This window comes from Anolis carolinensis, chromosome 5, assembly GCF_035594765.1.
Source record: "Anolis carolinensis isolate JA03-04 chromosome 5, rAnoCar3.1.pri, whole genome shotgun sequence".
Taxonomy (NCBI): domain Eukaryota; kingdom Metazoa; phylum Chordata; class Lepidosauria; order Squamata; family Dactyloidae; genus Anolis; species Anolis carolinensis.
The window spans coordinates 77,992,273-78,019,633 of NC_085845.1; the positions used below are offsets into that span (position 1 = coordinate 77,992,273).

A 27,361-nucleotide genomic window follows, 5' to 3' on the forward strand; every position below is an offset into this window, starting at 1 on the left:
ATTTGATGTTTAATAGGCTTTTTCTTAATCTCTCCTTATTATCCAGCATATTCGCTTATCCAACGTTCTGCTGGCCCGTTTATGTTGGATAAGCGAGACTCTACTGTATTTTACTTTCTTATATATTCATATATATTTTAAAAAATGGTAACGATCCTATCCTGATGTTTAAAATTTTACTATGTGTACAAAATTTTTATAAATTCTGCAAAAGTGAATTGAAATAAAGTCCTCCTCTGTATACAATTTTTGTAAATATGCATTTGTTTCTCAGAATGAAGAGAACAATGCACTGCTTGCCTGTCATTTTGATGTTAGACAAAAAAAACTTTTCAGAAAAGATGGTAGCAATCTTAATTTGGTACTCATATTGTCGAATATATATGGTTTCAAACCATGGTGTCTAAGCTAAAATGTATTGGGCCTCAGTTAAGAAATATCTGCCAATTTAATTTTTTTTTGAAATTCTGTTTTGTTTTTTTTTAAACACACACACACATTTTTCATCTTTGATAGAAAGACATTTTTAAAATTGTAATAAATGCTTCTTTAAAATGAACCAACACAAAATTCTGCTACCTCTCTTTCTTGGATCAGTGGAATTACACGTATACAGTAGTTCCTTGCAATTGTGACCTACAGTTTTTTGAAATAGTTTTTCTTGAGAGGGGCTTTCAGTATGCAAAATTGGGGCTTTGAGCAGATGCAATTGTGTATTTTTGTGTGGAAGGCTCTGTCTTGATAGCAGTTGTCCCTCCAAGCCAGAGAGTTGATCAAGTGATGATTTCAATTCCTAAGGGAAGAATGTGAGATAATCCTGATATCATGATTGGATCTCCTGGAGTGATTAGAGCAGTGCCTCAAGTGCTCCAACTCCAAAATAGAAGTCGGGAGCAATGAGAGGAGCTATGCAAGAGAACTATGGTTAAAGGAAAGCAACATGTAAAATTATATGGTGCCTTTTTATTCTTTGAACAGTGGTGCATATTATCTCTTGTGCTGCTTTATAATATAGGAAAACATGAATACTTTAATAGCTTGGAATTTCCTCAGTCTGTTTTATTCAGTTTTATTCAATTTCCTTTGCTAGAAAGTTTAAGCACAAATTAAGATACGTGCTCTACCTCTTTCTATTTGTCACCATCAACAGACATGATAAAACATATTTCTCATAGTTTTATATTAAATAGACAATAATTATAACACTTGAAAATCCACCCCCCATATCCATGGATGTTGCATATATGGTTTCAATTATCCACAACTTGCAAATATTTGTAAAAATTCAAAAAAGCAAACCTTGATTTTGCTCTTTGGTATTAAGAATACTTTTTTACTATATCATGGAATATAATGGGAATGAGGCATCCACAGATTTTGTTATCCATGGTTTGTCCTGGAACCAAATCTCAGGCAATACTACTACTACTACCAATAATAATAATAATAATAATAATAATAATAATAATAATAATAATAATTTATTTTTCTATCCCACCACCATCTCCCCGAAGGGATTCAGGGTGGCTAACATGGGGCGCAGTCCAAACAGAGACAAAGTTTAAAACACATATCAATAAACTAGGAACAAAGATGCAACAATCAAATAAAATAATCAATTAAAGCATAGCATACAATAAAACATATAATGATCAAGCAAGTGAAAGAGTAATACAAACATCAACCTCTATGGATAAAAAAGGGGGTTGGGCCTAAAAAGTTACACGATTTCAAGGCCTTTTAGTAAAGTGCATGGACAGTGTCAGAGAGTTGGCTAGGATAATGTGGGATAGGATAAATAGGAAGGGAAATAAAGTGCTAAAAGCAATGTGTCAGAGATAAGGGTCTATCATGTTGGTGGTTATTCAAACGCACACTGAAAGAGCCATGTCTCCAGCTGCTTGATAAAGGCAGACAGGGTTGGGGCCAATCTAATCTCCCTAGGGAGGACATTCCAAAGCCAGGGGGGGGGGTCACTACAGGGGGACAACTTTATTTATAATACATAACGGGAATAAATTGGGGTTTCTTTGACTGTCGTTCTCATAATTGTTAAGAGAGTTAAGTTTGCGCCTCTAAAAATAAACAGCTAGCTAACTTTTGGAATTAAGTGTATCCTTTTACTTATGATTCTTAAATCTTCTGCTATTGCTAGTTGCATGTTTATTTTGTGTGACTCTTTTATTTCTTTTCTGCACACACTTAGCTTTCATTCTTTTTCCTTTCCAACATTTCATTCAATTGTCATTAGCACTGATAAAACAGATGATGAGGATGATGAAGACCTAACTGTGAACAAAACTTGGGTGCTTGCCCCAAAGATTCATGAAGGAGAAGTCACCCATATTCTGAACTCTTTACTCCAAGGCTATGATAATAAACTTCGGCCAGACATTGGAGGTAAGTGGCAGTTTTGTTTTGATAAGATAAAAGTTGACTGAAATTTTAGGCATTGTTTTCGATGAATTTAAAATGTTGGATTCAGTTCATTTTCAGACTCTCAAAATACAACCTGGAAACAGATTGATTGCTTCTCATTTTGTGTTGGGAATGTCTCAATAAGGATTCAGTTTTGATTTGTTTCTCACATAGTTAGACCTTTTCAGTGGAGTATGCCATAAACAGAACTTTAAAATGCTACTCTAATACAGGACGACCAAAAATGTTTTGAATTTTGGATTTGCAATTTTGGAACACCTCTATGCAAATAGTGAATATGATACCCAAGTCTAAACATGAAATATATATATATATATATATATATATATATATATATATATGGATGGTAAGTCTATGTATAAGTCTAGAAATTTTAGTCAAAAAATCAAGCAAAAAACAAAACAAAAACCCTATACCGACTTATCCAGAAGTCCGTGTAAGTGCTGCACATTAACTTAGTATAATGCTGAAAGGTGAGAGATTAGTCCTTCCTGGGATAAACTGAAACAAGTTCCAACTCTTCTACTGTCTCTGCTATGACACTACTTCTGACTTTTTTTGAATGTCTGGGCAAATGACTGACCCTTTGAGGCAACTTTGGTGTTTTCCCCTCTCCTTGTCCATGACCCTTGAGTTATCCATGGGTCATATTGAGATCCACAATTTTGACCACAAAACCTACCCTCGATTTATATGTGAGGTCAATTTATGCATGAATAAGTTTGTTATATTTCATATACACTTTAGACACACAACCTGAAAGTAATTTTATACAATATTTTAACATTTTTGTGCATGAAACAAACTCTGTCTACACGGAATCACCAGAAAGCAAACACAGAAGCCACACATGTGGATAATTTTGAAATTTGGAGGAGTTTGTAATTGGTAATTCTTGCTAAGGGATGCTCAACCTGTACTTATATAAAATGACTACTCACTTGTCCCCTATCAGATGTTCCATAGAATAACTTAAACTAAGGACTGGTTCTTGGAGTGCTTCTAGACAAAGTTGTCCTGCCATGAAATATTTAATTTTACAGGGAGTCCAGATGATACTGTCTTACATTTGCAACCAGTCAATGTTTCCACATCATTTCCCTGTCTTTTTTTCAGATTACAAAAAAATGAAGGAGAGAAAGACAGAATAGCTGCACAATGCCTTTTGATTGCTAGTCCTATGAGCATCTGTCTGGGAATGCACTTGGCTACTTTATTTTACTCCTGATTTCACTATAAATACTGTCTAGATTTTTAAAATGGACAAATCACTTGGCTATTCAGGGCTTTTCTAAAACAAGCTAAGAAATATGGTTCTCTAATTGCTTACTTGAGAGTAGCCACATTTCCAACCTATTGTGACTGTGTGAAAAGACAGAGAAAGAGAGAACAAAGAAACATAACAGGAATCATGCTGGGTCAGATAAAGGATCATTCTAGTGCAGCTTCCTGTTTTCCATATTGGGTAACAAGAAGCCTAGCGGGAGCATGAGGGCAATAGCCACTGTTATTCCACTATGGCTTTGAAGATAGCCACCTCATAATAAATAGCCATTATTATTCATGAATTTGTCCAGTTCACCTTTAAAACCATCCAAGTTGATAGCTATCCAGTATTACCAGGTCAGTTGGATCCAATTTCCTGAGATTTCAGCACAACTCCAGAGATGGTGGAGCTAGGGTTAGGTGGGCTGGTGGTGACACAATCTAAACATACAACAGAAGGTGGGTCAGAAATCCTTCTGTGTCCATTGATAGTGGAAATAGGCATGAAGGCAGTGGTCTAAGAATTGTGGCAAAACCTGACTAAGCAGGTAACATTTCAACTGTGTCAGAGGGAAGAATCCCAAAATTTTGGTGTAGGATTGTTGTATAACTGCAATACACATATAAAAATTGCACTTTTGTACTAAATGGGAATGAGCAAAAGTGGATAGCCAGGTATAATTTAATATTTGCATTTCCCCTTCTTTCCTGTGTTTATGTGTTTGTGTGTGTTTGTGTATATATAAGATTGTGTGCTTTTGGCAGTGCTGACTGTTTTGTTGTTGCTGTTTGTAAGCACCATGTACATTGATGGTGCTATATAAATAAAGTAGTGTATATACCCAGTGTTCCCAGGTGTCAGAAGCTCCAGTGCCCCCAGGGGTTTCAATACGTAAAGCAATTCCTAAATCCAAAGGTTTGAAGACTTGGACACAACTACAATCAAATGGCTTGAAAACTTGAACCAAGAATTGTAATCCAATCAAGAGGCATTAATCTTAAACAGTAAAGCAAGATACATCACTAAAAACCAAAACTCCTAACTTGGAGCTCCCAAGACAGTCAACTTGACCCATGAAAATCCAACATTGATCTCCCAACTAACATTATCTCAAAATGCTTAAGAATTCTAAATCTTACCCATGACTCTTTATCACACCTGGGTTTCCTTTACTTATGTTTCAGCCTCTGGGAACAATTAATTTGTCTGTGCTTTGCACTATCTCTTCATAACTGTAATCATTGGGCTGGACTCTATCACAGCTGATAAATCACCAGCAGTAATAAGATCTGAAAGGTGGCCAGTTTAAAACCTGGTTGGGGTGACACTTGACCGGCAAGCACAGCTCACTGGTTTCCTAAGCAGTTCGAAAACAACTTAGAGCTGTAAGTTGACAAATTGGGTACAGCTAACTTAGCAGGGGAGGCATTTTATGACACCATAAAGAACAAGATCAGAAATGTGATGACCAAAAGGAAGGTGGAAGGAGGAAGTCCTAATGGCTCTTCATCATAGAGAATGGAGCAACAGCACCCCCCTGTGACTGAATCCAAACTCAACCTCCTAAGCATCGAAACTGAACTTTGAGACAACATACCTCTTTTCTGTTTGTTCTCTTCTGTCCTGTCTGTCCAAATGGCATTGAATATTTGCTGTGTATATGTATTGTGATCTGCCCTGGGTCCCCTTGGAGAGACAGGGTGGAATATAAATAAAGTGTTATTATTATATTATATTATAGGCAGCACTCCTGTCTCCTCCACATTCCTTTCAGAGTCAGTCTCTGGCAGATTCACATGAAAACCACTTTCTGTTTTCCTAATAACAGATCTAGCCAAAACATTCCCATCATCAGGAGGAACACTTTCGGTTTTCTCCCACAGAAGTAACAGGCTCAGAAGTTAAAACCTCAGACTCCACCAAAAAGTCCCCCTCCTCATCCTCAGAGACTTCACAGGCCTCAACAATTTTAAAGACAAAACAGAAAGCAAGATGAATCTAGTTGGAACCTATGACTAAGATTTTACCAGATGAGCTCATGTACTACTGTCTTATTGTACTCATTCTGCTTTTTGATCAGATTTGAGTGGTTTCAGATCAACCTTTCAGCATATCTTTTCTTTGCTTCAGTCACACAATGTTGTCCTTGACTTGCAACAATTCTCTCTGCATTTTTTCTCATCTTTATTCTTTACTGCAGAAAACTGGTTAAGGAGAAGAAGAAGAGCTGCACACTGCCTTCTAATTGCTTGCATAAGGGGCTCTGGTCTCTAAATGCCTGTAATCTTATAAATATCTTCTTTCACAATAAACCCCATGACTTGCACAGTCAAATCATCGACATGGGATTCATCAAAATTTTTGAGGAGTGTTTTTATTCATTGACAACATTTCTATCTTCTTGTTTTAAATGTTCAGTATGCCTTACTATATTGGAAAATATGCACTAACAACATGCACAACTTTACTGCTTATTTAAAAGTGAACAGATGTTGCAGTTGAGTTATATTTTAATCTATGGTTGGTTTTAACTGCTGTTGGATTGGGCTTGTTCCCCATGTAAGCCGCCCCAAGTGCCTTCAGGGAAATGGAGGCAGGATATAAAAATAAAGTTGTTGTTGTTGTTGTTATTATTATTATTATTATTATTATTATTATTATTATTATTATTTTATAATGACACAGCAAACAAGATAGACATGCTGGATTTCGTATCACAAAATCACAAGTCGAACACTTCCCAAGTGTCTAGGACTGTGTGATGTATTATTATTATTATTATTTATTGAAGTGGGTCCAAAACTCACACTGCCTTTGAGGTAGTGTTTCAGAAGATATCAAAGAAGGAAATATTGTTCTACATGATGATTATAGTCATGGTGGACAAGAGTCTGCTTTATCAGACAAAATTCAGTGAGAGAGCTTTGATGTCATAGCTACATCTAACAGTGCCACCACCTGAAAACTTAACTTTTCAGTCAAGCAGGATCCCAATGGTTTTTTTTTTTAAGTTCAGTAGGCATAGTCACTGAGAAATGGCACCTGCAGTACTCTTCTGGCCATAGATCACATTGGGATAAGCAGTTGGAGAGAACGCGTGGAGTCTTGTCACAACTCCTTCTTTCAATCCATCTTGAAATCAGCAGAATACTACAGATGTCACTATTCCCTAGTGGCCTGATCTTCATAACTCCTGAAATCCTTCGATTAAGGTATTGCCTAACTGAAAGAGCAAGTTTTTGATGTCTTCATCAAATGAATGACTATGAACAATGAATCCTAAAAGTTACATGATCATAAGTATGGTATACAATCTCATAACTACTGAGCACAATTCAAGATACTATCTGCTCTCTATACTGGTCCTATTCATGTTTATTCAGACATTTCTGTGTTCAATGAGATTTACATTTGTGTGGCTAACTGAATATGGGATTACATTAAATACACAGACTGTTCCGTAATGTAGCAGGATTCTACTTTCTCAGATTCAAAGATCATGCATTTAAATAGGACAATGCAGAATATGGTCTCTCATTTCAGTGAACACGTTTTAACATATTAGTTCAGGCAGCAACCACTAGAAACTCATACATCTTGCCTTTTTTTTCTCCCTTGATGCTGTCTTTCTCTCTTGCTTTGAATGATATTGTCATATAGTTTAAAGTGGCCAGGGGTGGAATTCTATGCACAATTTGTCTGGGCATAAAATACTACAAAATCCAAAGGAGCTGACATGGCCAAGCAGAGGATTTGGCCTCTGCTTGCATTGAGATTCATCAAGACCATCTTAACAGACAATTAAAGTAACATCTGAAAGAAAAGGTAGGCCTATGACTCTAAAATTGTCACCTTTCTTCTGCTGTATGATTTTTAATATCTTTGCCTGATGAAGGAGCCAGTGAAGCTTTGAAAGCTTTCATGATATATTTTGTGTTTTTAGTTGGCCCAATAAAGAGGACAATAAATTACTTAATAGAAGTTAATAATGATAGATCAGCTGCTTGTTAAGGTGAGGTGTAAGCATAGAGGTCTTTCTCCCCATCTCTCTCTATATATGCATACACACACACACACACACATATACACACACACATATACAGTAGAGTCTCTCTTATCCAACATTGGATAAGCAAAAATGTTGGATAATAAGGAGGGATTCAGGAAAGGTCTATTAAACATCAAATTACATTATGATTTTACAAATTAATACCCCAAAACAACTTTTACAACAAATTGACAGAAAAAGCAGTTCAATACATGGTAACCTTATGTAATAAGTACTGTATTTAACATTGCAATGTATTGAAAACCTTGACTACAAAAATATTGACAACTAAAAATTGACTACAAGTAAAGATAGAATAGCATAAAATGAACTTACAGTAACAACATTTTTGGAAGTTAAATCCATAAACATTTCAGTCCTTGCTCCCTAGACAAATATCTGTGGATCTGGGTGGGAAGCCAACTGCGTTGGATAATCTAGAACATTAGATAAGCGAAGGTTGGATAAGCGAGACTCTACTGTATATATAGATACACACATATTTACATATTATATATATATATATATATAGATAGATAGATAGATAGAGAGAGAGAGAGAGAGAGGGGGGGGGGACGCGCACTCCATGCAGTCATGCCAGCCACATGGACAATGCTGGCTCTTCGTCTTATAAATGGAGATGAGCACCAACCCCCAGAATCGGACATGACTAGACCTAACGTCAGGGGAAACCTTTACTATACACACACACACACACACACACACACACACACTATGACCTTAACATGACATATGGAGGTATAATTACATTTTATGCCTGCATATGCTAGAAACAGACTTCTGAACATCTCATTAAACTAGGATTATTTTATTCAGACAATCTGTCATCTAAGGGAAAAAGTCTTTTTACAAATAGTGAAGAGCGACTAGTGTGCACATAGATGCCAGAACAAGCAATTTTCTGCATGAAACCAGCACAGAAACAAAACCCCAAGGCACCACGGAGACCTCCTAATACACCATGGGACCAGCATGACTGTCTTTTTGTGGAAAATAGCAGCACAGGGAGTATAACACTGAAAAGCATACTTGGTGTAATGTAGTTGTTATCCCTTTGTTGCCATGATTTTGGCTTCTATACCATTGTACTTTAAACATACCGATTGAGAAAGGATGGAGCTACACCTTGCAATTATGCAGCTGTCAAGTGATGAAATGGTCAACTCTGCCCTGAGGTCTAGTTGGCTAAATTTCTTAAAAGAACTTATCAACTTACAGAATCAACAGTTTGCTCGACACTACCTGCATTTGTGTAATTTTCATTTTTTTTCAATATACAACATACTCTTTAAAGGAAAACTCAAAATATTATGCAGTTTGAAAGCCTGAATGTATATGCTGCAATTTTAGATGCCTTCCATGCTCCTTCAGTCAAAAGTTCCAGTCCCTGATTGCTTTTTGGAGCATAAAGCAGGAAAATGGTACAATGGTGCAGGAAAAAGATTTTCCATTGTGAGTCTTGTGATAGGCCATGAATTTAACTGCATTTTGCTGAGTGATCATAAAGAAACTCTACCAAGTGTTTCCAAAGAGATAGCCACGTTAGTCTGTTTTAGCAAAAAAATGGAAAGAGCAGGCATGAAGAAATCCAGAAGCACCTTTGAGACTAAGTTATCTATTCTAGCAGATGTTTTCATGGATATCAATCCACTTCTTCAAATGTGCTGCAATCAGGTTTATCCTCGAATCCCCTGGGGCACAACCTGCAAAGTGCAATTCTGTCTACACAGGGCTCTTATAGCTGTACTTACAGGTTTGAGTGATTCCCTGGCCCTTTTCATTATGGACCTCCATCACTTCTATTTCATAGACACTGTATCTCCAGGCATTGCTGCACTCTGTTGTCAGTTTTATGAGTCCATGGAGGAACTATACCTAGGAACTATGCTGACCTTTGTTTTCAGAGCTTTGCCTCCTCTACACCAATATGTCTTTTGCAAGGTTTTGTTAGATTTGACCAGGATCTGTTATTGGTACAGCTCCCTGAAAAGGGGAGGACACATGGGATTTGGGCAGCAGTGCTCACTTTCTCATCTTGGAACCTGTTCTGTTTGCTTACTAGTAGTGAGCAGTACCCATACAACCATTCACACCATAGTGGATTCCTACTCTATCAATCTATATAATATCCCAAATAACTGGGCTCAGATGGGTATCACCCAGCAGGTGAGATGACCAGTGTTGGGTCTTTGCTGTATGCAGCACTAACATTTGCTGCCATTGCATCCATGAATGTTGCAGCTAATCCATCTCAATGGATTGTGTAGTTTGTTCAACTTCTTCTCTGCTGTGGGACCCATCATTGCTAAAAGTGCAGTACATTATATTACTAAATGGTGAATGATAAGAGACAGAATTACCCAATGTTAACATTTGTCATCAAGACAAGTGATGTTTCAAGGATGAATAATTCTGGTAAACTCTTGCCACAGACATTGTGTCCATTATTCAGCATGTGAAGGTAGCCTTGGATTCTCTCTGATGACTATAGTTTTCAAGATGAAGGCAAGAGACCTTATTTGCAAATCAAACAATGTATTCCCTCCACTTGTGGTTTTGAATGTATTTTACTGACTACAAGCAAGGTATACTTACCATCAATCTTTGTTTTATTTCTCTATCAGTTTCTGACTCTTGATGTTAACATGATTTGAAATGCTTCAGGGGCAAATTCTATTATTAAACAGTACATTTTGCTCCAAACGTGCACCAGCTCTGCATGAAAATAATGTATTTGTTCTTTGTCCATTGTAAGTGTGATTTTAAAAAAGTAGTTGCATGTATTTGTTGGGGTTTTTTTTGAAGTCTTCCCATCTATTTTAGCTATGTCCATTCAGTACAATCTTCCCATTTTTGTACAGACTTTCCAGGAGTGGGGAGCCTTTGTCCCTGCAAAAGTTCAGACTCACATTCAAAAAGATTCAGGTAATATGGGCAATACTGAGGGATTATTGGATTGTAGTACTAAATATTTAGAGCACAATTATGAAGAAAACTGGGAGTTGCAATCAAAAGACATCTGGAAAGCCCCCAACTCCTATCTATGTTTTATGTGTTGCTACACTAGGGTTGGGAAATATATAATTGTCTAATTACAGGTCAAAATAGGAAGAATAATTGTTGCATGGCTAGACTACGTAGACACCTCAAAACTATACTGGAGCCCCAGAATATAAGCAAGCAAGCTGTTTATTGAAGGTTATATGCAAGCAATAGCAAAATCAAAGTTCAGAGTCAATAAAATAGGTTTAAAGCCACAAGAGCAAAGTACTAGAAAATCTTGAAACAAGAATCTATAAAAGTCACTCAAACAACATATTCCAAACCATGATATCAAAGTAAGTCCCAAGAAAGGTATCAAGAATAGTTCAAACAAGATTAATTCCAAGCCGTGAGTCAAACGAACACACAGGAAACAAGACTAGAATGCAGGATCAAACTCCAAGATAGTATAAAGTCAATGCTGGTACACAAGACGAGGGTCTTGGCTAGAATAGCAATCCAAACGGCAAAGTCACTGGAACTTGAAGCAAGATACATGGCTGCGGGAATACACAAGAAAACAGAGCAAAGATCTTTCTCTCGTGGATTAGCAACGTTGCCACCTCTGACCATGTCAGAGAAAGCAAAGTTTTTAAAGGGAAATTCAAGGCCTCAAAGCATGAGAATAGTGCTTATTATTTCGCTTCAAAAGCAGCTGTCTACTCTTTTGCACAGACTCCCTCTCTGTCTGGTGTTGAGTTATCGCTACTCTCCTGTCAAGCTCATTAGCCCTTTCTGTGTTATCATTTTCAGCATCTGAACTGGAATGTCCATGTGGCATCAGATAGCCTGGCCTTGACTGCATAGAGGTATGCGGTTCAAGCTGTCTACTTGCAACCATTCTGTCTCTAGTCCCAGAATCCACTGGGACAGATTCTGGTTGCATCTCAGGCCCAAATCCAGAATCCTCTGACAAAGCAGGTGCAGGGACAAACTCTGGCTGTACTTCTGGCAAGGCAGGTGCAGGGATAATCACAGGCTGAACGGGCCTTATCTCAGGGTCACCTGACAGCTCAAATGGAGGCTGGACCACAACAATAATAGACCAGAGAGAATTTTCCATTTTTTTCTCTTGGTTTTTAACATTCTGAAGTGTTGCATAAGAATATTCTACATTTTTGTGTGCAAAACTCTTATTTTCTGTGCAAAAAACCCCTTTTAAAACTAAAGTTTTTTTCCCTGTTGAAAGAATTGAAATTATTGATGAATATAACTGCTTTCCTGTAAGAGAGACTTTAGCTCAGTGGTAGAATATTTGGTTTATGTACTGAAGGGTTAAAATTCATTCACTGGCATTTCCAGTTGAAAAATCAGGATAAAGATGACATTAAAGACCTTTGCCTGGGAATTTGAGAGTAGCTTCCAGCCACAGTAGATTAAATGGACAAATAGGATAACTCAGGGGTTCTCAAGTATAATCCGTAGAGCCAGTGGGGTTTCATGAGTGATTTTGAGGGGATCTGCATCAGGTGACACCATGCTGCTTCCTTCTTCCTCCTGTTCCTCAAGCTGGTGCAAGAGCATGTGGTGTCAGTGCCATGCTGTTTCCCTCTTCTTCCTCCTCATCTCCATGACACAGGCTGCCAAATGTGCAGCACATCCAATGGACAGCCACCCTGGGGTGGTTCCTTGGAGTGAATTGGTTGGCAAAAGCTGGTTGCTGCGCAAAAACAGAGAAAATGAGCACTCCAAGCTTAAAAACTGCCAGCAGAGATCACAAGAGCGGAGCTGGGACAAGGAGCTGGCACTCCAGTGACTCAGTCAATCAGTGAAAGTGTTTGAAAGCAGAAGAAAGAGAAAAGTAAAGAGAGGAGGGTTGGAAGAACTGGACATTTGTTATCCAGGGGGACAGTAATATTGAGATTGTTCTAGGCATTAAAAGAAAACATGGCAAGGAGGGAGATTTCAGGAAATGTCTGCTAAAGCCTTCAAGAAATGCAGGGAACTTAAAGTTTGGAGCTGCTGAGCTATTCTCTGCCTCTCCCCAGATCCCGTTGCTTATGTTTTGTTGGCTGTCAGATTTAGTGGCTGGTTGCATTTCATTTTGGTTGCATTTCATTTTTAATAAGATCATTTCAACCCTTTTTTAAAGGTGTTTTTTTTTCTAGCCGGAGACAGCATGCCTATCGGTTCTTCCAGCAGCCTTTTCCCTTTCCTGATTCAACCAGAAAACCATAGATATTTCTTGAAAGAAACCAGTTCCCTGAGATTTTTGCTCCTGTTGCCACTACTGCCTCTCCCTCCTCCTCCTCCTCCTCCTCCTCCTCCTCCCCCCCCCCCCCTTCCACGCCTCTTCCTCCTCAAATTGTTAGCTGCTAAACTTTCATTGAAATGGAACTGGAGCTCTGTCAGACATGTCAGCCAACAGCCACTTTTCAGTCAAAGGGGGATAAAAATGTCCGTAAGCTTACTTTCAAAGAAGATAATATGAATTCCTTGGACTTCAGTTTGGAAAATGCTGCACATGATCCTGCTTCAAAGTCTATAATACCTACTGAAAAGGTACTGAAAGGAAGTAAAAAACAAAAATATTGCAATCCATATTTGAACATGAGATTCACTGAGTTTGCTGATAAACATCCACAGTGTGTGATATGTAACAAAGTTTTGCCCAGTAGCTCTATGTACCCTGCCAAGCTTAGACAGCATTTCGAAACTCATCCTAACGTCACAAATAAATCTGCAGACTATTTCAAAAGAAAAAGTGACAAACTCCATGCAGTTCAGATAAAATTTATATCTCATGCAAACAAAAAAGAGAGAAAGCAATGAAAGCATCATACTTGGTTGGTTATGACCTGGCTCTTGCTGGTAAACCTCACACCCTTGCTGAAACTCTTATAAAACCACTATTAGTGACATGCATGGTGGTCAAAATAACTACAAACTTGGTCTCCAGTGTGCCTTTATCAAATAACACTGTGAGTAATCGAATCCAGGATCTATCAAACGATGATTAAGATACCATAATTTCTCGTATCAGTCAAACTAAATTTTCACTACAACTGGATGAATCCACGGATGTTGCCAGATTAGCTGTGTTAATGACGTTTGTGCGGTATAAATTTTCAAGTTCTTTTAATAAGAAATTCTGTTCTGTAAGCCACTTCCATACTCTACAAGCAGTAGTAAATTTCCCCCCCCTACTTTATGCCTTCCTTGTTAAAAACTCAATACTATGGGACAATTTCATTGACATGTGCACAGATATCACAAAGGTCATAGTAGGTCATGCTTCTGGCAATGTTAAAAGAATCAAGAAAGTTTAAAAAACTGCACAAATAGTCATTGTGTACTACACCAACACTCGTTCACAATGAAAAAAAATGTCAGTGGTATTAAAGTAGGTACTAGAGAATGCCATTAAAATTATCAGCTTTGTTAAGGGATGACCTTTGCAGTGTAGGCTGCTCAAAATTCTGGGTGAAGATATGGGAAGTATACACTAGTTATTATTATTACACACAGAAGCATGATGGTTACCACGTGGTAAAGCATTTCCTGTTTATTTGAATTTTGAACTGAAGTTTCTTCATTTTTGAATGATGAAAACCCTTTGCTAGCAGATTATTTGAATAATCAGGAATTGTTGTGCAAATGATGTTACTTGGCAGACATTTTTTTTAACATAAACAAATTCAGCACATCCATACAAGGGAAACAGAAGGCAATATTCGATGCTAATGACAAAATAGCTATGCTGAAGAAAAAATATAGCTTTACACTGAGAGCATTGAGAATAAGAATCTGACATGTTTCTCATTGACTTCAAACTTTTAAGAAGAAAATAACATAACAATGAATTAATCATTGCCAGCAATATCAAAAGAACACTGTGACGATTTGCTTCAAAATTTGAATTCATACTTTCCAGGGGGACTCAAGAACTGATTCAAAAGAATTCTGAGTAGATTGTGGAGCCATTTTCAGTGACGTGAAAATTGGGCTCAAAGGAGGATCTTTCAATATTAAGTTCAAAAATTAAATTGCTCTTACTGCCTTCTGGTTCTACATACCTCTGTGAAACGGCCTTTTGAGGTACACAGATACAAAAACTAGATATCAAGCTTGTTTGGATGTAGAAGGCGATATGAATTTTCAACTGATTCTGTGACACTGGACATTTACAAACTCTGGTGGAAGAAGCAGGCACATTGTTCACATTAGCTTTGGGTTACATATAACACTGCAACATTTTTCAAATATCTTAACTAGTTGTTATATAATTTTGTAAATTTAAATAATGAATATTGTCTCCAGTTCTTTTTTGCAACTGTTTCCTTTATTAATATATATACTTTATTATCCATACTTCCATTTACATATCATGTGTAATATGCCTCATAGAAATAGAACAAAACATTAAACATTTCTTGGGGCTCCACAAGAAATGTTTGCTTCTAAAAGGGCTCCATGGCTAAAAAAGTTTGGGAACCCATATTATAACTAATTCAGTTGGCATTATGGAGCCTCCGGTGGTGCAATGGGTTAACGGACTGCTGACTTGGGTTGTTGACCTGAAGGTTGTCGGTTTGAATCCAGGGAGAGCATGGATGAGCTCCCTCTTTCAGCTCCAGCTGCCAATTTGAGGACATGAGAAAAGCCTCCCATAAGGACGGTAAAACATCAAAACATCTGGGCATCCCCTGGGCAATGTCCTTGCAAATGGCCAATTTTCTCACACCAGAAGCAACTTGCAGTTTCTCAAGTCGCTCCTGACATGAAAAAAAGTTGGCAACATGTGTATCTGGCCAAACCTGTTGCTCCTTACATCCTTTTATGATCTGACATATCTTTCTAAAGGCAAATCAGGATAAGCCACATTTTAAAAAAAGATCAATGAAAAGTATGCTCTCCATTTGCTGCATCTTGCCTAGAAAGTTGTAAATCTAAAATAATAGATTGTTTTCTGCTTTAAATAAATTTTAACAAAAGCCTGGAATTACAAGCAGTTGTTGAAAAAAAAAAGTACAACACTCTTATAATCTCAGCATAGGAGTATGTGAATGTGGGCCTTCATTCTTGCATCTGGGAATAAACTGAGCAGCTGGATTGACAAAAAATATTTGGGTCTGGAAAGCATGTTCTACAATTTAGAAATCTGGAATGCAGATCCTTCATCTTGAAGCCGGCTTCCAGAATGGTACAAAGTACTGCATGTTCTTGGTAGATCACAGGCAAATGAACAGGCTTTAGTATTTAGTTCACTTCCGCCAATCCAGGAGCTCTGGTAGTGTAATTGTTAATGCACAGTGCATTTCATAATTTGCATAAGTAAAATCCAGAAGGACATGGAATAATTTAATCCTTGCACCCACATCATGGAGAATCCCTATTTTCTTGATGTAATATATGCCATAGCCAGGAACTTTGGTGATATAACACTGAGTGATATTTCTGTGCCTTGCTACCATCCAAAATGTGGAAGGTGAGTATATTAGAAAGGATCCTGTGGTCTGTGGAATCACCCTTAGGGAATACCTTCCTGAAGAAGGCCCACTGACTGCAACACTAATGTGCTTCTGGCTGGTTGAAATAAATGCTTCTGTCAGAAACGCCTTATTATTCTGTTCTGCACTTTCATTCTTTTTTTGTTTCCCCTTTGGCAAACTTTTTGTATTTTCTGCATCTTCTTAGCATATTTATTCTAGAGCAGTAGTCTATTCACCCTTTGCAGCAAAAAATAAGAGGGCTACATCCACTATGCACTCCTCCCATAGCCCTCTCTACTGCCCTAAAATTGACTCCAGGCTGTTTACATGTCTTCAAGAATAAGTTATATTGACCTCTTGGAAGTACAGTAGAGTCTCGCTTATCCAACCTTCACTCATCCAACATTCTGTATTATCCAGTCTGCCTGCCACTCAGATCCACAGCTGTTTCTCTAGGCAGGCAAGGATCACAGATTTTTTTAAATCTTCACAGGACTGAACTTTTTACGGATTTAACTTCTGTACTGTAAGTTCAATTCTATCTTTATTTGTAGTCAATTTTTAGTAGTCAATGTTTTTGTAGTCAATGTTTTCAATACATTGCGATGTTTTGGTACTAAATTTGTAAATACAGTAATTACTACGTAACGTTACCATGTATTGAACTGCTTTTTCTGTTGATTCATTGTAAAACATGATGTTTTGGTGCTTAATTTGTAAAATCATAACATAATTTGACGTTTAATAGGCTTTTCCTTAATCCCTCCTTATTATCTAACATTTCTGCTTATCCAACATTCTGCCGGCCCGTTTATAAGTGAGTCTCTACTGTATCCCTTCTTGTTCTGCTAGAGTCCAACTTTTAAAAGCTAGTGGATGTCAGCCTTCATCGACGGGTTAGTTTTTTCACAACAAGGGAGAGTGTTCTTGTTTATATGTTTATTTTATAATCCGTTCACATTGGATCTTGAAGTAACAAGTACATTAATTTTTTCCTAAAAGCAGAACCAATAAATGACAATTCTTTTACCAATAACTGATTGGAATCTTCTAAAAGTTACCTATTGTTTATGTCATGTAGGAGTGGTATTGTTTTCCTGCTATTGCTATCAGCTTATTATTTTTATTCCATTTTTTAAAGAATCTGTTTTATAATCAGATAATGTGTGTTGCCTTTTAAAAATGGGACAATATATAACTCTGAATAGAAAGTAAGATTTAGGAGGGAGGGAGGAGTTACGGTCTGGATTAAACTGCTGAGAGAGTGCAGTCAAGGCAAGATGAATACATATTCAGAGGGTTTTTCCAGGATTATCTTCCAGGTTTTGTGTCACTTTCCTTTTATATAAATAATTGATTTTGTGCCCAGTGTCGTATATTGATCAAAAATCTAGCTGAAGAGATATTAATAAATCTGATGTGTGCTTTGATCTAAGTGTGATTACAAGGGCTGAAAAAGCTAATGGCTTTCTCCAGCTGAGTTTTGAGAGAACCAAAAGAAAAAAAGTTGGTTTTGTGTTTCAGTACATTAATTCACAGGCTGCATAATTAGTAGCACACTTTGATTTCTCTATTGTTACTTCTATGCATTAATCACAGGATACACTGTGGCTTTTGTCATCTGTTTCTCATGTCTCCCTTAGTTTTAAAGTAGTTTGGTATTTTTTTAAAAGAAAACTTCCTTTAATCTGTGTTTTAATTTGATTTCTTTCAATAAACAACTAGTTATGTGAACTAAATAACAGAGCTGCATCTGCTTTACATGAGGTGTACAATCCCCAAACAAATATTTGTGCTGTAAACATTTCTTCTTCCTAAATTATAGGGTAAAACATGTCCTGCCTGTTTATGATAAAAAGTGTGCATTCCAGTAATCACAAGTGATCTTGTGATCCTGAGTGACCTGTAGGGAGCCCTCCATCTTCCTCTCATAAGTTTCTGCTGCGATGCTGTTCCTATACTAACTTCATGTCAGCAAATGTGCCTCTCTCATATAGCATGTGTGATCCAATTCATGCTTAACTTATGGCATCTAGAAGCCTTTGCTTCTCTATATTCCAGATTCAGAAACGTCAAAGCTATTGCATGTTGGTGTGCACATGAACCCACCTAATCATGACTCATTTGTTCAAACTATCCTTTTTCTGGTAGTCTTAGACTTCAAATCCCATCAGCCCCAAAGACTGAAGTGTTTGACAATGATGTGGTCTGTAATCTAAAACATTTGTCAGAACTTAATAACTGCAAGTCTTTATGAAAGAACTTTTATTATTCCCTACTAGCTGATTCTTTTGCCAACAGATTGTAGCTAGATCTTCTGTCCTGCTGGATCCTTTTATTATTATTATTATTATTATTATTATTATTATTATTAAAAGTATTTATATTCCGCCCTTCTCATCTCGAAGGGGACTCAGGGTGGATCACAATGCACATATGCATTGCAAACAATCAATGCCATTAGACATACAACATACAGACAGAGACACAGAGACTATTTAACATTTTCCAGCTTCCAGCTTCATGAGGGTATGCTTGATTCCGGCCACAGGGGGAGCTGCTGCTTTATCATCCATTGCGACACCAAGTCTTGATGAAGTACTTCCTCATTCTTCCACACTTTACTTTTGTAAAATATCTTCTGTTCTATGGGCTTGGGAATTAGTGGATTATGAGATTTATGCGAATAGAAGGACTTCCATGGTTGAATAAACCCAAGCATGTTGCAGTGCACTGAGTGCCCACAAAGATCCCACTGCATGTATAAAAGTATTCATACTCAATTCTGTGTTGATAGAAAGAGATAAATCACTTACGCCACTAATTTTCATTGATTCAAAAATTATATACTAGATTCTATAGGAAGCACAGAATTTCACATGTAATTATTGTTACTATTTTGTTTAGTGAGAACTACCATAATTGAAACGGATGTCTATGTTAACAGCATTGGTCCAGTGGATCCAATTAACATGGTAAGTCATGATTATAATAAAAATTCAAGGTACTTTTTTTGTCTGATATTTTATGTGTTTGCCAATGCCTCTTATTCTTCAAGTGCTATCAAAAGAAAGGGCAACCTTGCTCTTTTGAAAAGAGATGATTTCTTTGACTGGGATAGTTGAGACATCAAATGTTCCAGGGGAAAAAAACCTATTTTGCTATCAAAGAAAATCTCATTAAATTATAGCCATAAAAGAAAAATCCAAATTTTGAAGGAAAAACACATTAGGCTTTCTCAAATGAGTACTTTTTCTTTCTTATCCTGTATGCAATCTGGAAAGAACTCCTTGGCAGATCAAAACTAAGGAAAGCTCAAGCTGTACATGAACATTTTAAATGTTAATAAATAGTCATAAGATACTTAGATACTTCTGATGTTTAAGATATGCAAAGATAACTTCACTGAAGAAAAGTGCTTTCTAGCTTCCAGTATGAGTTTGGATCTAAGACTATCTTGGTTGCCTTCATGAATGGTTTTTTTTTGTTAGGATCTAGTCAGAAAAGGTACATTTTTGTTGAATGTGTTGGACCGCTCACTAATTTTGAGAACCATTGAACATAATGCATTTTTTCAATTAGTGCCTTTTAGGCATGGAACTTAGGTGAGAGTGAGTTTCAGAAAGTGATGTCATGGAAATCATAATCTGCCCCATACCTAGTTTTCAAAGATATTCCCACAGAATGAAGGAAACTGATTACATTATTTGTTCTATTCTCAGAAGGAAAGGTTCCTTCTCCCTGGTGGTGTTGACATTTTCACTGAAAAACAGACAGGTAGTGGAGAGAGAGGCAGAAGGTCACAGTAAATATATCTGACAATTTGCGATGCTTGAAGAATTGATATCTGTGAATTCAGATGCAAACAGATCTAATCTACTCCTCCCAGATCGATGTGCTTTTCGGAATAAAGACATTCTATCATTTTTGTAATTTTTTTGCAGTGCAGTTATCCATTCAAATATTGTATTAAGTGTATGTCTGGAGAAGGAATATAATGAAACAATCTATATTTCAATTTATTTTTAGATGCATTTCAGTGCAGGTGTTTTATTGGAATAATTGAATAGATATGTAAGTAAAAACATGACAGAGTGGCACCATCTGGACATATTCTGATTCATGAATCTTTTGCAGAGATCTCATTCTATGTCTACAGCCCACTGTCTAATCTTCAAGCGGTGAGAACTTCAAAAGCTTACATTTATTTAGGGTTTTAGTTTCCTTTAAGATGCTGCAGGTGATGTAGGCTATATTTCAGAGGAAGGAATTGACAATACCGCCTCTGAATGTTCCTTGCTTAAGAAAACCATATTAAATGTATGGGGTCTCTAGAGGTCAGCAGGTTAGTTGAAGGTACACGCACATATATGCACTGCAAGCTTATCTTGCGTCTGCATGATCACACTAAAGTCTTCCACCCACTCTTCACATTCATTTTTATGGACTTTGCACCTTGTCTGTCTCTGTCTGATTCCTCCCCGATCTTATTTGACTCTCTTCCAGCTGAAACCCTCTCAAGCTATTTCTATCCTTCTCCACAAAAATGCCACCAGCAGATGCCTTACTACAGGGTGGAAGAAGAGACTTCCTAGCACAGTCACAGAGGTAGCATTGAACAAACCTAGGGATGAGCCTGAGCAAGAAAATCTACAAATAATGATGGAGAATGTTTAGCCTTCCAAATGTTCATGGATTTTGAATCCCATTAGCCCCAGCTGGCATCACCAACAGTCACAGATTATGTAGTCTAACCATGTTGCACTGAAAGACAAAGATTCCCCTTATCTGAACTTGTGTCACTGGGTTAGAGATTCTCCAAAAGATAATTTAGATAAATCCAAAGTCCATGACAACCTTAAGTTCATTTAGTTTGCACTTTTGGATAAGACTTCATACCAACAAACCTCTAGCTTTCAGAAGGAAAGTAAAAACCTGGCTCTGGGATCAGGCTTTCGGAGAATAGCACAGTGCAATAATAGGTTTGGAATCAATGCAATGAATATGGAACGGCTTTAGACTATGATTTCTGGATGGCGTGATCTTAATATTGAATGCAATGGTTTAAATGTTTGATATGTATTAATTTTAATTCACTTTATTTTAAGCTTAATGTTTTGTATGTGTTTAAGGCATTGAATAATTGCCATATGTAAGCCACCATAAGCCCCCTTCGGGGTAGAGAAAGGTGGGGTATAAATAGGGTAAATAAATACATTCCAATTCAATAAGCCTTTATTGGCATACATAACAAGGCAGTGTAAAGTGCGGTATATATTATAATAAATAACAAATGAACAGCAACTATGAGAAAAGAGCTGATGATTGTTGAAAGCTGTCATGAGAACATCTATTCAAGCTAATAGGTTGTGTAGACAATGAAAAATAAATGCAGTAAATAAATACCAGTGAATGAAGGGGAGATATCACAAACAAAGGTGATTTTGTCAAAGGTTTAGCATCTTCCTTTTCTCTATGCATCAGTTATATTCATGTGTAAAGTTTTGTGAGCATTAATTCCAATTTGTTTTCATGTTGGTGGGCTACATAATTATTCAGCAAAAAAATTTTGGTATTCATAAACTGATGCCAAATCCCACACATCACAGCTCTGATTTTTGAAATATTCAAAATAGGTGATAATTTCCAGGTAAGAGCCTTGTTTGTTTAAATATTTTGATCTCTTTGCATAACACTTAGGCATAAGTGGTATAGTTAGTGCTAAAAGGTTCATTAAATTCCAAGATTACTGTAAGGTCTGGAAATATGGCTTAATTTAGAGCCATTTCTGAATCCTTGCAGGCTTGTGATTTTTTTTTAAAATAGAAAAATAGTGTCACTTCCAAGCTTTCCATTTGCTACATGCTTTCTTTCACACTGTTTTTATATCAGTCAATGAATTAATGTTGGCTCATATTCAGCACTAGTGAAGTATTTTTTTTTAATTTTGATGCATTTTATATCCAGATCTAGTATATATATTTCTTCTGGTTCAACTCAGCAAGCAAAAAATGAACAGTTTTACCATTTTTCACATCACCTTGAGAAAGTTATCACAGACTGCTGTTTTTGAAAACTACCTGCAGTTTGGGATTTATTTTGTGCAAAAATCAGTTTTTTGTGCCCAAGAAACTAGTTTTCTTGAAAACCTTTTTTCTTTTGTAGAGAAGCTGCCTTTTTCATAAACACAATTAAAAATGCATTTTCCCCACAGTATAAAACCCAAATTGAATATGCTTTCACATCTAAGATTCTTCTTGTCACTGGTACATTTATTTTGCAACCATTTAAAATATTTTCATACAGTTTCCCTACTCTTTGCACAAGACCATCCTTCAAATTGCTTCATGGCAGACAGTGCGTCATATACCTTTACATCTAATTAGTGAATGGAGAAGTCGAACTGCATCCTATTGGGTGAAGAGAAGCAATTTCCCCCTTCTCTGACTTCCAGAAGGCCTAGGGCTGTGAGGACTACTTTATCTTCCCTGGGTGACCAACAGAAATGTATGATGTTTGAAACAGAAATTCATCTGCTACACTGTAGAATTAATGAAGTTTGAGACCACTGCCATGGTTCAATGTTACAGAATCATGGGAGATGTAGTTGTTTCTAGGCATTGAATGTTTGCCTTTGTCTTTGTGTATGCTGGAATCTGCCCTGAGTCCCCTTGGGGAGATAGGGCGGAATACAAATAAAGTATTATAATATGATTATTATAGTTTGGTGAGGCACCAGCACTCTTTGACAGAAAAAGCTAAAAATACAACACACATGATTACATAATATTGAGCCTTGGCAGTTAAATTGCTTTATAACTCCATTAATTCCATGGTGTAGATCAGTGGTTCTCAACCTGGGGTCCCCAGATGTTTTGGGCCTTCAACTCCCAGAAATCCTAACAGTTGGTAAACTGGCTGAGATTTCTGGGAGTTGTAGGCCAAAAACTTCTGGGAACCCCAGTTTGAGAACCACTGGTGTAGATGCACTCCAGGTCCATTTTCTGACCACCAATTGGTTGCAGATGTCCCCCCTTCCTCTGCGACCTCAGGGGAAGATGAAACTGCCATTACTCTTTGAAACTCCAACAGAAGCAGCCCTGTGAAGCTGAGAAAGAAGGAGCAGCCTTTGTCCACTTGACCACCAGTGGCATAGAGACTAGTTGCATCAAACATCTGGAAAGAAAAGCTCAAAACCATTGATACAACAATACAGTATTATCCTTAATGTATATTGTTATTGTTTATCATCTTCATTTTATCATTTTCACTTCCCTACTGATTGCAACCCATTAAATCATTAATCACAGTTATGCATCTGCAGAAGCACTTTATGCTCAGAAGGGAAAGGTAAATATTGGTAAACAAGCAAAGTTGACAAGACCTGGAAATGGAACTTCTACCAAGTTGAACTTTTTAAAATTATTCTTTCCAATCTATCCCATAAAAACAAAAATAACAAAAAGAAAACAAACAAAAAAATGAAACAATTAAATGGCTGTAACAAAACAACCAAAAATAGAAAAACATTAAAATCATTAAATATTGTATAAGGCTGCTTGGAAATGACATCATTAAGTTTTCATATGCTTCCCAAAAGTAGAAAAACTTAAAATGAATGTGAAATTTAACACAGATATGGTGGTTCCTGCTTACCTAAAATAATTTTTGAGAGACAAAAAATGCCTCATAAACCATAAAGTGTCCATGTGGGGCACATAATTTACCTGCATTATTGATGGAGGAAATGTAGGACTATGAGTAGCTGTTCAGTATTTGCCCAAAGACTTCCATCAAGAGGCAATGCACCAACTAGCATGATTCACAAACTGCTCATAACATCAAGACCATTCTCTTAGTTCAGCTGAAATATACTCTCTCATAATTAAACCCTAGGAAAATAAATATTTCGTTGTTACATGCATTATCAAGTGATATTAATGGTTTTCTTTCTCTGGGATTGATTATAAGAGATGTTATACATTTACTGATTATTGTCTATATTTTGATATTTTTTCCATATGGCATAAAAAAAGTTTGTAATGTAATATTACACGAAATATTGTGGGGAAACGTGCAAATTTTTGGAGTTGGGGTGGCTAATGCTAGGGACGATGTCAGTAATGTATCTATTTAGTGCTAAAAGCATTGCATAAATAAATAAGTTTAAAACTGATAAAATAAAGAGATCACAAGCTGCCAAATAGTTTAAGACCAAAAACAGGCAACAATGACTGCATTGTCTGCACAGTTCTTCCTCCTCTGATGCTAGTGGTATTCTAGTAACACCTGGAGAGCCATACATTTCCTTTCCCAATATTACACCCATATTCCACTGCAGTATTTTTTTCATAGGAACTACATTGGCAGGGGAGTCTGTGACAAACAACAGAGGCTTGACCTGGAATAAAATTTAGTCTTGATGCATCTTCTTCAAATGTTGTCAGTAAGTAACATATATGTAAATATGTACAACATTGCCATAATACAGTCTTCTATATTTGTTTGGCTTTCTGTTGCATCAGATTACCTGGATATCAAGGAATAGCCTCCTAACACTGTCTGAAGCCTTTGACGAAAGAGAGTGACCTGTATTGTGGGAATTTTTTTCAGCATTTAGTATTTTAGCACTTTTCACCTGGAGATGGAATCAGATAGCAGCTCATTAGTAACTAGGAAATGAAAGAATTGCATGATTCATCCATCTTTTATTTCTTTTCATGAGTTCACTTCAAACTTATTAGGAACAATGCCAGTACCAACCACTATATGATAGGGTTAAAAAAGTAATGGACCATGCCCAATCCCATCAGAAACTCTTTTCAAAGTCAGTGCTGATAACTGGAAGATGTGAGATTTTACTTTCGGTCAGAAATTGCCAAGGTGTGAAAACACAAATGTAGAAGGAAAGCAAAACAGAGAGTATACTTTTCCCTAGAGGGACATTCTAGTTATCCAGCTGGTCATCTCAGGCAACTAAATAACAAAAGCTATTTTTCACTGAGGTATTGAAAGAAAAACAACTACTAAACAAAGTTGTAAGGGACATATTCTTCTGCATTAGCATGTCCTCAATGTTTCTCTGCACCGACTTTCCTCAGGCAGCCAACACCTTCATGTTTGCAAAGCATCTGCACAACAGATGGAGAAGCTTTAGTTTTACAGATATTTTGGGTTGCATTTCAAATCAGCCCCACCTAACATAGAAGGGATTTTGAGCCGTGGTATAAAATATCTGGAAAGCCAAAAGGGTCCTCATCCCAACCTACATTTTTTTATCTATTAAAGGTTTTTCTTCCTCTGCAGTTCCCTTCTCCTCTCTGTCTTTGTTTTCAGCTTTTTGTTTGCCATATTCGTTTTCATCTTTTTTTTTCTTTGCATGTTGTAGTTTTTGTTGTTTATTCGTTCAGTTGCTTCCGACTTTTCGTGACCTCATGGATCAGCCCACGCCAGAACTCCCTGTCAGCCTTCGCCACCCTCAGCTCCTTCAAGGACAAGCCAGTCTTTGTAGTTGTAATATGTTGTAATATGAAAACATTTAAAAGGCTTCTGCAAATGGCCATGTTGATCAGAGGGTTAGATTCCGGGTGCTGCCATTAAAAAGAAAAAGAAAAACGTATTTTCAAGGCAATACCATTCTCATGTAACACAGGGTATCAAAGAGAATCAAAGGCAGCCTGAGAGAACTCTGTGTCCAGGGTAAGGGGTTCATTGATGGTTCCATACTAAAGCTCCCTTCCAAAGATTTTAGATTGAGCGACATAAAACAAGTCATTCAGCTAAGAGGTGTTCCTTGAATAGTTACCAATCAGCCAGTCTGATTTTATGCCAGGTTAAAATTAAGGTTAATTTTATAACAGGATGCCTAATTTAGAAAGTGATAAGTAACCAGCATCTACAAGTGCTTCATGTTGTGATTATCATGTGCAGACCTCATCAGACACAAATTACAATGACCTTCAGTTGTAGTAGAGCCACCTGCAGAACAAGGATGCTCCACTTTCCTGTCATTTTCTTAGTAGAGTTCACACAAAGCTCAGCATTGCAAGATGCTCTTTTTAAAATACACATGCAGAGACAGGAAAGGGGAGGGAGGAACAGAAAGAGAGAAAAAGAAGTATGAACTTCTTTAAAAAGATGGACCGAGGACCTCAGGTTGTTACTTATTTTATTTGTTTTTCTGTTGTATTGTAAGGTGCATTGAATACTAGCTTTGGGTAAACAGCTGTAAGTATAAATGGAAAATATACCTTCCCCACCTAGGGCATGAAAGACAGTAGAAGATAAGATGTGCAGAAATGAGATTGATCATATTTTCTGTGTGTGTGTGTGTGTATTTGTGTGTGTGTGTGTGCATGTTTGTTAATAGTCCCAAGTGATTATACAAAAACAACTTCAGTTGACAACTAGAATTTGGACAGAGTCCCGCTGACTTTATTATGCCATTGTACTTTGGAGTCTATTTCAGCAGCAAAGGGCTATCCATGGAAAATGACAGAAATTCTATGACAATGAAATCTAGCCCCTGAGCTGGAACTAGAAAGGAAGAAAAATATCCCTCACAGAGAAGGAGCCTTGAATCCAGACAGAAAGAGATATACAACTGAGCAGTCAGATTCAGCCAGTTCTGTCAAGGAAACATACCTTCCCACTCCAACAAGAAAACATACAGGACTTAGCCAGGAAAATTGATGTGAATGGAAAGGAAGTGGGTAAAACAACATGCTTTTATGTATGTATGGATGCATGCATGCATGCAAAGAGATGCACACACACCTTGTTATAGCTTTAGGACCTTACTCAGAAAGGCAGGAAGAAAAAATCCAAGTAGCATTTGGAAAACCAGTCACTGCACAGCAGGATTTATATGTGCTTGGTTTAAGAGGTAATTATAGGAATTCCTTTCTCTCAAGTGCACCTATGACAGTTCTCCAAGCACCAGCTCTGGCAACTACAGCAGATTATGGAGGCTCACCACCGTGTAGATCCCCACTATCTCCATGGTACACATCAACTTATCACTGTGGCAAAGGACTATGTTCCAATTGCCTTTCTCCCCGTCACATGCAAGAGGTTCTGGACAGTGACTACCTTCTACAACAAGCTTTGCTG

General features: G+C 37.1%; 1 protein-coding gene across 5 annotated transcripts in view; it reads left to right on the forward strand.

The window, feature by feature from the left end:
• Positions 1 to 27,361, forward strand: part of gabrg1 (gamma-aminobutyric acid type A receptor subunit gamma1) — a 137,951-nt gene that overhangs the window by 47,285 nt on the left and 63,305 nt on the right. For 2 of the 5 annotated variants that reach the window (XM_062981632.1, XM_003221555.3), the window contains 2 exons: positions 2,252 to 2,400; positions 19,157 to 19,224. In XM_062981632.1, coding sequence (XP_062837702.1) covers positions 2,252 to 2,400; positions 19,157 to 19,224 — 217 coding nt within the window. Of the gene's footprint in view, positions 1 to 2,251; positions 2,401 to 19,156; positions 19,225 to 24,604; positions 24,696 to 27,361 lie in introns of those variants that run through there. The other 3 variants (XM_008111658.2, XM_062981633.1, XM_062981634.1) reach the window with 3 other exon arrangements.